This window comes from Abramis brama (genome assembly GCF_963993115.1).
Source record: "Abramis brama genome assembly, chromosome: 1".
Taxonomy (NCBI): domain Eukaryota; kingdom Metazoa; phylum Chordata; class Actinopteri; order Cypriniformes; family Leuciscidae; genus Abramis; species Abramis brama.
Window position 1 is genome coordinate 34,868,447 of NC_139963.1, and position 13,996 is coordinate 34,882,442.

General features: G+C 33.8%; 1 protein-coding gene across 4 annotated transcripts in view; it reads right to left on the minus strand.

Annotated features, from left to right (window-relative positions):
- Positions 1–5,601, minus strand: part of LOC311084949 (uncharacterized protein) — a 30,345-nt gene extending 24,744 nt beyond the window's left edge. For 2 of the 4 annotated variants that reach the window (XM_084117294.1, XM_084117296.1), the window contains exon 1: positions 5,377–5,577. In XM_084117294.1, the coding sequence (XP_083973420.1) occupies positions 5,377–5,425 (49 nt within the window). In that variant the 5' untranslated portion in view covers positions 5,426–5,577. Of the gene's footprint in view, positions 1–2,239; positions 2,317–5,376 lie in introns of those variants that run through there. The other 2 variants (XM_084117293.1, XM_084117295.1) reach the window with 2 other exon arrangements.
- Positions 5,602–13,996: the final 8,395 nt, after the last annotated feature.

The window sequence follows — 13,996 nt, forward strand, 5'->3', positions numbered from 1 at the left end:
TTGACGATAATGGACAAAGACTGAAGGAGAACACAAGATATAAATACACAGGGACTAACAAGATAACTAATGAGGTGATTGACAATGCACAGGTGATAGACATGACTAATTAGAACAATCATGGAACATTAGGTCACAGGACTGATCCAAAAACACAATGAAGGGGGGAAAACACAGATCATACATGTAACAGTTATCTGATGTTTTAGACATTTTAGACACATTTTCAACTTTATATGGTTTATGGGGTGGCATATGTTGTGCCTTTTTTTTACTTAAAAGCTAAAATAAAAATTCTGTCATCATTTACTTGCACACATTTAACCTTCCAACAGTTTTGGTTACCACTGACTTCAATTTGTATGGACAAAAAAAAAAAAACAGACATTTCTCAGAATACATTCTTTTATGTTCCACAGAGAAAGAAAGTCGTATTGGTTTGGAACGACATGAGGGCGAGTAAATGATGACTGAATTTTCATTTTTTGGTGAACTATCCCTTTAGGTCAGGGATGGGCAACTTCGGTCCTGGAGGGCCACTGTCCTACAGAGTTTAGCTCCAACCCTGAAAAAAAACACCTGCCTGTAATTTTCTAGTAATCCTGAGGACCTTGATTAGCTTGTTCAGGTGTGTTTGATTAGGGTTGAAGCTAAACTCTGTAGGACAGTGGCCCTCCAGGACCAAAGTTGCCCATCCCTGCTTTAGGTTGTCCTCTAGGCCAGGATAAATGAGATAATAAAATGAATATATCTAGTTATATTTAAGGATGCCTTCCATCAACTGGAATGAGCAGATGTCATATGAGTGGGCCATACAAATATGACTTCTCCAAAAATGTCATAGTGACACAACTTCACTAGGTTATAGTGACAGCCCACCTCAGGCATAAGCTTTTTCATTGTAATCAAAGTTGAATTAATGGGCAATTCAGTTAACATGCTAGGAAACAGTTTAAATTAATCCAATTTAATTTGTAGTAAATGAATTTAAACATTTAATTTTGAATTTTAGAATCATAAAATGTACTACTGGTACCATTAGTACTAGCATTTGAGCTACCAATAATATCTGGCAAAAAAACAAAACAAATTTAGCATACAAAAATTTTTGTGCTGTGTATCATGAGGCTTTTCTTAATATTTACAGTGACATGACCAAACTGTTTACATTTCCCTAGAAGTGGTGACACATCCTCAATCTACCATACTTTGTACAAACATACAGTGCTCTAACTAGTTATACTTACTTACATACTTTGTTTGGCACTTTTAAACACAACGAAACTTGCGTGTGATCAGTAATAAGCTACCGTTCCTCAGCCGTGACAATGTTGTTCCTCTTATCATCTTATCTTTCTTTTGTCTCTCTTATGGCACAGACATGTTCTCCCATACTCAGTCTCTTCCTCCTTCACACTGCCTTATCTGTAATCATAATATGAGTAGCATTTGGAGATACGTGAACTCTGTTTAGGGTTTCTTTCTGGTGCTCTAGAACTAGTTTCTTGGACTGAAACTTCTTAACGCCAGTACTCAGACAACAAACAATTAAAAGTCTCTTGTGCCCTGAAAGAGATTTCTTGAACTGCTAAAAACAAAGTAATATTTAACTGCAGACCCACTGTTATTGTTAACTAACATTAAAACAACTAAAAATCATTTTTGTGAACTGAAATAAAATAAAATAAAATATGAATATTATATGAAAAACTTGAGAAATGTTGCCTTGGCAACTGACTGAGTTATAAAAAATAAGTTTAAGTTGCATATTCAAATTGTTAAAACTATTACTGAAAAAAAAAAAAAAAAGATAATTACAAATATTAAAAATAATAATAAAAATGACAAAGGCAAAGGCACATACAAATAAATTTAAAAGCTAATTCAAAGTATTAAATACTATATCAGTACATAAATAATACTATATTAACACTGACTGCAGATTTCAAGTTATGTCATCATATTACTATTATTTATTTGATCAAACCTCTAAGTTATGAACATGCTCCGGACATGAATGTTGACTCAAATACAGTGGCTTGTTGGGCAAAAGGGCGTAATATTACTTTTCTAAGCAGCCTCACTTATGTACTCCTACAACACCCCAGCAACAAATAAAGCATTATAAACCATTAAGCAACACACTGGCAACCATTCACAACAACACCCACGTACGTTTTATTAAGAAAATGTAAAAATTTACAGTGGCTTTGATTTACATATAGCAAGTGCTAAATACTTGTTTTAGATAAAGTTCCCCTCTTCATTGTTCCTTAACCACACTTCCTCTTTCTGTGTAAAATTGGTTGAGTTTGCCATTTATAGACACAACAAGACATTATAATGCCATATACTCTCCCTTACTCTCTCTTGCAAAGGCTTACAAAGCTTTAAATGCCTCTTAGGTAACAGATGGTTCCTTGGAGAAGCACTTCTGCACTAGACAAACTCACACTCAATCATATCCAATTAAAACACAGTCAGCCTGTGTTGTTCTATTAAAGGGGCAGATTTACAACCTCTAATCCCAATGGGAGAGGAGAGGAGAGGAGAGGAGAGGAGAGGAGAGGAGAGGAGAGGAGAGGAGAGGAGAGGAGAGGAGAGGAGAGGAGAGGAGAGGAGAGGAGAGGAGAGGAGAGACCTGGATACAAAAATAATTAATGTTATAAACAATTTATATATATATATATATATATATATATATATATATATATATATATATATATAAGGTGAAAAATATGTCATTTAACTCCTTGTAGTTTTAGATGAAGCGCATGGTTAATTTACAGAGCAGGCAGCATTAATTAACTATATCGACTGTATTAGAGAGCTTCTTTATCCCTCAGACGGCCAGATTAGCATTACAGCACTTTGCCTGGATTAGAGCACACTCTGAAACAAAGGTCTTATTCCACAATCTTCCCAGCCTCACTTAATCAGACCTCAGAGGACCCAATAACATCATTTATAATATTTTTTTAATGAAAATATATAGGCTTTTTTTTATTTTACTTTTATTTCATAGGCTATTTTATTCTTCTACTATTGCAAGTACTATTGCAACAAACAAATAAACAAGGAAAAACCAAAGAGTGTCCTAAAGACCCTGTTTTGTTTAGAGCTACTTTATTATGTCCATAGATACATGATCTGAAATTGCTAGATCAGAAGATTTGTCCAAGATTTGGAAAAGAAAACATCACCTTAGAACTAACAACATCACTGCAAATTTCTGACATTGCTTTTATACAACAGTTCAATAAACAAGAAGTTAATATTGACTAACTTACATTAAAAAAAAATAATAATAAAAAGTTTATCAAACTTTATCAGCACACTTTAGTGGTGTTTGCTTAGGTAATGAATGATTCAGTGTTTTTTAACGAATCGGCTTCATATACAGTCACTTATTTAGTTCCCTAATGGATCAGTTTTTTTGAACAAAATGATTAAATGTGTAAATTATTCAAATGGCAGTAATTTATGCAATAAATTATGTTATCAAATTCTGTAAATAATATATATTGGGCCATAACATCCTCAGCAGAACATCGGTAAACGCTGACCAACTCCATCAGTAATATGATACGCATGATGATTATGGGTTACTGAAGATATAAGGAAGATAAATATAAATACTGTCTCTCTCACACACATGCGTTGTCATTTTCCTCACATTTGCCATCTTGTCTTCTATCTGCCATCCTGACATTCTCTCTTTAACTTGCTCTCTGTCTTTGACAGGTCCCCCGGTAGGACACAGTTGGACTTGGTGCCAGACAGAAAGGCAGGACATACCCACAGGCTATTCCTCTACTACAGAATCACACACACACACACACACACGCACACGCACACGCACACGCACTCACACACACATTATGACTTACTTTATTAGAAACAAGCCCAGAGGCAAAAATGTGATTCTGTATACATAGATTATGTTTAACTAGGCCTTGACATAATGGTAATTTTGTAACTTGAAATTTGAGTGGAATTTATTAAATAAATGTATCAGTCTGTGATCAGTGAGTATCGAATTAAAGCTACGATAGAGTCATCACAATCAGAGCTGCAACACAAAAGCGCATATCCTGAACGAAACATGTTATTTGATAGCCTATTTCTGTGTTAGATGCTAAAATAAAGAATGTGATGAAGCAAATCCCCAGGAGTGCTCACTTACAACCAAGTGTGTGTGCATGAATGAACACTGGAGAGTCTCAAAGTCATGTCTGACTGTGTGTGTATGACACAGTGACTCACCACAGACTAACCCTCACACCACAAAAAATGCCAAAATTAAACAGAGACATAAAAAACACTGTACACTTGAAAATAAAATAAACTCAATATCTTTTTAAAATTGTGTTTTATGCTAGAATAACAAAGAAACTTTTTCTCTATTCTTTTTAAAAACTGTTGAATGTCTTTCATACTTTTCATGCACAAAAACATCCTGTAGGTTTACTTAATTTTTACATTTACTATTTTACTATTAGGCAATAATGGATATTGAATAAAAGGGGAATAATTCAAGAACAAATTGTTGATATTGCTTGTTTCATTAAATGCAACCTACAATTTTATAATGTGAATCATTCAGTTACTTATTCAAAACGAGTCTCTGTTTCCCACTGACCACAAATGTGACCAATGACTTACTTGCATGTGATCATGTTTAATGTGAGAAAGAGCAATCTTTTTAATCTAGCCTATATTTAAAACAGTTGTGTAAGCCTACTGCATGTTTTACGAAGCTTTATCAGAGGAACGACGTGGTCATGTGACTTTAAATTAGCCATATAAATGTTCACATGAAATCAAGATTGCACTTTAATTTATAGTTGACAACTCTGTAAAATGCTTCAGCGCCAGCGGCTAGTTTTCACAGTCTTAAAAGTAGCCTACATTCTGGACGCAAATGGTGCCTGTAGGTTAAAGTGATTTAGGTAAGGACACCGCTGATATATCATGCCTATAAATGCTGTCTAGGTTGTTAGATCACTATGTTTTGAATCTCGACACTATTATTTCATTTATTCCGCTTCAAAACCGGATAGGCTGCGAAAACTATTTTGTCTACTAAGTCTTCCACGGAATCATTCAAATGTGCCTCACGTTTTCGACAGGCAAAAGTTTTGTCTTTTACAAACAGAGACCAACATTAGTAGCCAACTAATAAAAAACTAAATGGAAATTTCCTGTCCATGGTCCTTAAAACAAAAACATATCCACGGCGCAAGTCAAAATAACACCAGTGGGTTAGTCAAAATTAAATTGCTATCACCTGTAGAAATACCTAATCTTTTCAAATATAGACTAGCCTAGCTAGCTAAAATAAACCCGTCAGCACACAAAAACACTAGGGCTTACCTGAGGTCGAGATTAATATTAGTAGGAAGAGTTGACGTGTCCGTAACATGGTTCTCTACTTAAGTGACGTTTATACAAATAAAATAGATAATAATAGGCTTATGGAAAAAATTTTTTATAAAATCAAATTCCCCAGAAGAAGAATTCCTCCGTGGCAAGGGCTTTTTTGTCCGTTAACTCGGTGTCTTTCGGAGGTTTATTTCCGTTGGAGGACAGATCCGCTACAAGTGGCTTCAGAGAGCCCAGACAGTTAAATACGCTTGCAGGGGGAGGATACTTAGGCTATTGCGAAACTGGACCTTTAAAATCAGTGTGGCATAGGCTATTCTTCCCCCCAGATAGATTACGTAGCACATGGGTTTGGTTTAACGTCATGGGTATGTTGAGAAACTGTCGTTTAACTGGGCTCCTTTATTAAAAATAAATGGTTAACTTCCTATTTTTAGATGTTTAGACCTTCAATATACCTCTATTGGTGTTGCTTTATTTGCATTCGTTAGGAAGATTTGCATCAATGTGCAATTTATTTGAAATAACATGAGTGATGGGAGTGAGGTCTGAAAATCCATTAGGACTCATGAAAACCTCTCAAAATCTAGATTAATTTTCATAGAGAATCAAGTGGGAAATTAATCTTAAATATGTCTGGTTTAGGGTCAGTTGTGGAAGGTTGCTGAAAGAAGGTGTATGTTTAACAAACAGTTCATTCAATAGCAAACAATGCAAGATATTTAAAATCACCCCTATTGCTAAATTAATTAACCATTAAAATTAATACATTTAGTTGTCCATATCAGAAATTGCAAACAAGTTCTATATAAATATATATGAATCTATATAGAAATCTATAGACGTACCGAAATTCAATCAGTTGAATTAAACAAATGTATTAAACTGAATGAGAAGAGATGCTAATCAAAAGTTTGATAGTAAGAGCTTTATGAAAGGCAGTTACTGTATAAAATGTTTATATAGATGAAACACTGATTCTGTATACTGAAAACTTTGTGAATATACTTTGTGATGGTGTATATTGTACTAACAGTTGGAAATATGCTGAAATGTTTGAAGAAAGTCCACTTTTGATGGTCTGTTGTGATATTAAGAGTTTTGAAAATGTACACTTGCTTGTTAAAAGTGCTAAAGCAATTAAATAAATAAAAGTATGTATGTCACTTTATGTTGGAAACACATTTAAGCCCACCGGCAAATAGTTGCCGCAGTGAATAGTTGTCATTTTCCTTTTGTAAGTATTTTTCTAAATGTTATCCTTGTTCTATGTCTCAATGACATGAAAGCAAACAACCAAATAAAGGATTTCAAGAAAAAAAATAGGTATTCACTTGCTTCCTGTCACATGAGGCTGTCAACTTCCTACCCCTACTTCCAGGAAGCATGGCGAAGGCAAACCCTCCCAAAGAAAGGTCATTTTCATGTTACTAATAAGTATTTTTTTTATTGACATATATATATCTACATAATCATGAAGGTCTCTAGAATCATCCAAACAAAACAAATCTTACAAGAGATATTTAGTTTTTTGTATACTTAGTCAAAAGTCCAAATGGCAACTATAGTTGCCGGTGGGCAAATGCCTTGTAAGTACATATCTCAGAGACCCCAGGCATTAATTTTTTTTTAATTTTGTAACAAAATATATATATATATATATATATATATATATATATATATATATATATATATATATATATATTTAAACAAATGTAATTTTACTCAGTTTATTAATGTTTTTACTCCACATTTGGACATTTTTACTCCATCAAATTTATAATAATAAAAATAAATAATAATAAAAATTTATAAAAATTAAAAAAAGAAAAGAAAAGAAAATTTAAAATTCACTTTATAAAAGGTCCACATTTCCAAATTTCATTCATGGGGATAACATGGATAATTTGACATGATTCAGTGTAAGATTTTTTGCCCATATTTTGGTAAATGCAGTTAAAAAAAAAAAAAAAAAAAAAATCACTTTAACTAGTAGATGGCTGCAGAGCTCTAAACGTACTAAAAGTTTAAAACTAAAATACATCTTTTCACAAGTTCTTCCAGTTAGATTCATATCTACAAATTATGAAATTATAATTATAACAATAGAAGTTACTTTTTGTCAAAGTTTAGCAGTTTTTGTACTGAAAAAAAAAATCAGTTTTTCAATAATGTTACATTATGATTAGAATCAAACCTGATCAGGATGTTACAAAGAGAAAAGTTGGAGTCTTTAGAGTTCATCATTTATTTCAAACGTCAGTTTTCCATATGATTCTGTTGTTTCTGATTTTGAGGACGAATTTTATCCATTGACAAAATTCATTTGATTCTAATCATAATATAACATTATTGAAAACATTATTTATTTTTTCCAGTACAAAAAATGCCTAAACTTTGACAAAAAGTAACTTTTATTGTTATAATTGTGATTTCATAATATGTAGATATGAATACAACTGGAAAACCTTGTGAAAAGATGTATTTCAGTTAGTCAAATAGTAAATAGTGGAGCTCTGCAGCCATCTACTGGTTAAAGTGATAATTTGTTACTTTTAAAACTGCATTTTCCAAAAAATGGGCAAAAATCTTTCACTAAACCATCTCAAATTATCCATGTTATCCCCATGAATGAAAGTTAGAAATGTGGGTCAAAAAGACCCTGAACAGCACACAGGGGTTAAAAATGGATATGTTGTTTGTTGTGTTTTCATATTCAAGAGATTATAAGATAGATGCAGCTTTTTTGGGTTCGCATCAAATGTTCTTCGACTTTTATACATAATAAATTTGTTTATGAATAAAGATTGATCTGTTGAAAGCAGTTATTTTGAGATAGATGCCAAATGTTCTCCTCCTATTCATATTTGACATTGAGGGGGTGCATACAACATATTTGCCCACCGGCAACCATAGTTGCCGCACATACGATTTTCAAGAAGAAAAAAAAAAACATGGGGAAAATAAATGCAGAACATGTTCACATAGGACACTATTAACACAACTATATGCATGAAAAATTTGGGCACAAATGGGTTAATTCAGATCATCAATCCAATTTATAATTAGAAGCAGGAGGTGTTATAACCTTTCAGCCTATTTCTTCATATTGGTCATATACTGACGCACAGGAGTTAGACAACACCTTATCGTGAAACGATAAAAGAATTTACAAATTATTTTTCATAAAAAGAACACAAGACTTGTACGATGTATTTTATGAGGCTATAAAAATATCCTGCTTTGAATCATATCTGAGAATGCCAACATTAAAGATATGTTTGATGTTTGCAGATGCCATGATGAAGCACAAGTAAACCCTAGTAACAAATATGAAAATGTAAAACCTCGGAGAGGAAAAAAAAGAAAGAAAAAAAGTCTGACGTGATGATTCATTCCAAAACTCATTAAGTGCTTCACAATAAGGGTGGGGAGCATTCATATCTGCAATGGAAACGGTCTGTTCGATACCGTTTTAAAGAAGAATGTCTTGACATTTTGTGCCCACTTGTATCGAACTACAGACACTCCCTTCCTTCTTATCACTTTGGAAAATGTGTGGATTGCCAAGGACGGGATGGCAACATAAGCCTTTTGTTTAACCAACATGATAAAAAGAAAGACTGTGAACACTCCAAGTCCCAACAGATAAAACTTAGCCTTGCCAAGACTCAGTGTCAACTAGCATGCAAAATGTAGCAAAACGAAAGAATTTGTTCTAGTCACATTTATGCACCTTTTTTATTTTCTCCTCAAAGCACCTATGTATAATCAACAAATAAAAATAATAGTTTTACAAGAGGGATATTGCATCTCCTATTGAGGATTCATAATCAGAACATCATGTAATGAGAATATCTTGGGTCATCCAGGTCTAATCTCTAATCTTCTGAATGTTCTGCACACTTCATTCAAACATTATCAAAAGCTTGCACTTATGTGTCATTTACTGCGCTGATAGAAGAGGGCAAAAGTTCTAGAGCTGTATAGCCTACCGTATTAACATTTCAAAATGGTCATAAAGACAAATGGGGTCTGTGTAATGAAGAGGGCTTGAACTCGGTTGAACTCTAATCTGTAGGAAAACAAAGTCATTCAGTGTTGAGATTATCAGTATAGTCAGTAGCAATGGCACTGACAGGGATATACCACACATTTTTCCATGTTGTTTTTACTGACAGAGCACCTAAGGCATAGTATTTTACTAGTAAACGAAATTATTAGATTGAAATTTGATAAAAACTAAGGGTACATTTACACAACAATCATGTGCTAAAAATATAAAAGTTTTCCTTTGTGTTATTCGCCTACAGATGAAAATGTCACAATGATGCCTATTTACATGGATCCGCGAAAACGACTAAAAACGCTGTATTATGCTGCCAGGCCGGTAGTTGGCGGACACTAGTAGTACAGTAGTACACTACGGACCTATAGACTGAACGTGTAATACGCATGCATATGACCTCACAGTTTTCACAAATTCGCACTTTTATAGTTTACACAGAGATGATAACAGTATAATTTTCAAAAACTTGCACGCTGAAACCCCGTTTTCAAAAGTTTGCGTTTTCAGGCCCCCAAAATGCTGCTGTTGTAAATGAAAGGCCAAAACGCATAAACCGTTTAGCATTTTTAGTTGAAAACAGTGTTGTGTAAATGATAAAAAATTATTGTTGGAAATGCTGTTCAGAAGCTATTAGAAAAAAGTAAACTATAATATATTCACAATTAGTGATGAGAATTTGGAACAACATTTTATAGCAATTCAAACAAGCTTTTAGAGCGAACTTAAAATTAAGATTCGGAATCACTTTTGTTGGACTCACAGGTTAGTAGGTTAATTCAATGCTGGCTATACTGGATTAAGTAAGCAGATTAAATTCAGGCTTTACGGCTTTATTGACCTTTTACTGGCTTAAAATGCTCGAATTTTGGGTTAAGCATGATGATCATACACAAGTAGTATACAGAAGCTCATTTTGCCCTAGTATGTTTCGAGAGAACTCCATTATGTACTCATGAAAATGTGAGGGAACGATTTCAAACAAGTATTATGATAAGCAAGCAAATCATCATGAGAGGAAGGCAGATAGCTGGCCACCATCGTTCCAAGAATGGTTACAGAACATGGGAAGTTCGCAACATATGGAAATGTTTTATTGTCTAGTTAAAAGAATAGATGTTTACATGAGGAAAGGGTAGTTTTTATAGAAGGTACTGAAGCGTGACCTTTCGGCGAGACTCAGTGACAAGAGCATTACTTGTTGGACCCTTTTATTTGAACAAAACGTGTATTCATTTGGCACATGTGTGAGTTTTATCATATAAAATATAATATAAAATAATTGGAACTTTTTTAAAGAATCCTTTATTTAATTAACATTTTGTACAGATTGTTCTCTTTGTCATCCATCATTTGAGATTAATGGCATATAGTACCAGTGACTGTAGTAAGAAGTTGACAACTTCCAAACATGAAAGGTTTACTAATTAAGTAACAAATGACTTCCCACCCACTGCGTGTATTTACGAACCATGTGGGAGTCCGTTGTTACTGGACATATAACAAGAAGTAAAATGTGGAAATAGGAACTAAAATAATATAGCCTATTAAATGGGTATAAAGCAGTAAATGGAAGTTCCCTGAAATGTATCACATACCAGCGCTGTCATTATTCTTTTTTATGGTGCTTATTGTCTCATATCTCTAGCTCAAATGCTCTCAATATTAGACAGTGTGACCAACATCTGAGGCATTGTTTTGATGTCTTTTCCTCAAGGTGTTCTAAACCATCAGTAAACGTGAGAGTGGAAGTTCTGCAAGATTACCATGTTTCAATATGCTGCTTGTTCCTAAGAGACATGGGACAGAAGTTTTATGTGTGGCCAGTAATTCATCAAAAGGACAGGACAACTGCAGTAAATCTTTGGACCTTTAATTAAAGCAGAAAAAAAAAAAACAGGGTCCCACTTTATATTAAGTGACGTTTAGTATGTACTTGCAGCAAAAAAATAAGTACAATGTACTTATTGTGTTCATGTTGTATTGTAAAACACTTTTGCTGCTATTGAGGTGTGATACGGGTAAGGTTAGGGACAGGTGTGGTGGATTGGGTAGGTTTAAGGTGTAAGGGAAGGGTCAACTGTGTAATTACAAATGTAATCACATAAATTAATTACAGCTGTAATTACATGCAGGAATTGTTAAAATGTAAGTACAATGTAAAAACATGTAGTTACACAATAAGTACATTGTATCAAATTATTAATTTCAATGTAAGTACATAGTACTTAAAGCCACTTAATAAAACGGTTCTTAAGGTTATGGTAAACTTGACATGCTTACAACTGCAATATTGATTAAAATTTGGATACCCTACAAGAACCTAAATCAAGGACGATTTTAGTACAATAAGTTATTTTGTCTTTTCTATGATAGTCCCACAAACCAGATCAAATAGCTCTGGTTTCATGTACTAAATGAAATATGTTATTAGTATGGTAATTACTGAGTAATAGGGGTAGTAGTACACAGTAAAAAAAAATATATATATGATATGATAAATGTAAATACAAATTTAAGCTTCATTTATTTTTAAGCTTTTGGGGTGAAGCTGAAATTTGATTTTGTTTTTGAATATAAAGTAATAAAAGAAAAACAACTTCCCTTTGTCAATATGCATTCTGAGTTCAGATCCAGTGGGAAGTCTGTTCCAGGACAGGGGAACCAGGAAGATAAATTACTGTATTTTACAGTAAAAATATCACTTCTTCCTTACTGCTCTGTTTTGAATGGAAGCGTGGAATCAGAACAACAAACATAATAACAAATGAGCAGCCTATCAACACTTTTCTTTAAATATAACGTCGATTTAGAAACATTGTTTTAAAGCATCCTCATACAGTTGATAGAGACTGTACCCCGTCTCTGTGATGACAGACTAAGGGTGCAATATCTTAAACACCACGATGAGTTAAAAGTGTTGGCTTCATTTCTGTTGAGATATTCTGTTATTAAAAAGACTGAAATGCTTAAATGAAATAAAAGCACAAGGAAGTTGAGTATGAGCAGCCCTATCATATGACTCAATACAGTCAAGCAAAAGCCTCAAAGTAGACCAGGGATTTGCTCCAAATTACATCAAAACTATCACAAAATGGGAAAATGTGCATAAAAACGAATGGATCAAATGAATTTGAACTCTCACATCACACCACCTAAACCACAACCTAGACTTGCAGGCTCATACAGTCAGTAGATACTTGGCTGAAATGCATGATGGTTCCCTCCGACCAGAACAACTCTCTGTTTGATCAGGTGTGCTCAGCACAGAATACACCTTTATGGCTTTATGACATGCAGTTTGTCATGGTGATAAAGGCCACTTGGTCCTTCACTGTAAATCTTTCTTAGAAAGCTGCTCATTGGGCCCCGCTGCTTATTGGGACTGTTGTGAATTCAGAAACTTACAACTTGCCTGATAAGATGAGAGTGCTTAAGTCATTTTTAAGAGTTCATTTTAATAGCGGAGTTACAGTGGCCTATCTAATGTGTGACGTGAATGACAAACAATGCTTGGACTTTAAACCTTTTGAGTGCACAATGTGTCTAATGTGTTATTACTAGGGCTGTCAAGCGATTGCATTTTTTAAATCAAATTAATTACACGATGTGCTGATTAATTGATCGAAATAATCACAAATTAATCACATTAAATTGGCTGACATCAAGGGCCATGATTTTTTTAAATATTTTTTTTCTTTCAAAAGCTGCATCTTAATTGGTATTTAGATATATTTACAGACCAAAACAGTTTGGTTACCAACATTCTTCAAAATATTCTTTTACATTCTGCAAAAGAAAGAACGTCATACAGTTTTGAAACGACATGAGGGTGAGTAAATGTAAATAAACAGAATTTAATTTTTGGGCAAACCATCCCCAAAATTTTATTTTTGAATTTTTAAAATTTGAAAAAAATATAAAGTGCTGCTCTAAATAAGAAACTAAAATTTCCAGTAGGTGGTGGTAAATGTATAATGGAGTCATTCATCAATTCGATTAGTTCAAATGTCTGCTTCATACAGGAATTAAGTAAATGTCTCTCTTTATGCATGGGCCACTGAATCATTGGCTCACTTGATTGATTGATTCGCTCAAAACGCAGATTCTGCAGATTTTGCTCAGTTCTGCACTGGCTTTACAGGATATATTGTTGTTGGCAAAATTGAGACAATAACAAAACAGACCATATTGTGTCTAAAATATAACAATATTAACTTACTTTTTGAACTGTAAAATCATCACATTCGCACTCCTGCTATCAGGATAAATACAGATATAAACGAGTTTCATACTAATACGTTCTTGTATGTGTCCAAGATTTCAGATTGTGTTCTAGGGGGCGCTGTTGAGACCCCCTGCCATGCCCGGGTACCAACTTCAGCCCGGCCCTGATGGCCGCGGGTTCTGACCTGTGTGCAAAGTTTCAAGAGTTTTTGAGCAGGTTAAGGGCCCCAAAAGTGCCCAAAAGGCAAAAAAATTATAATAATATAAAAAAATAATCCTACCGAAAACAATAGTGAGACAAAAACTCATTCAGAGGCA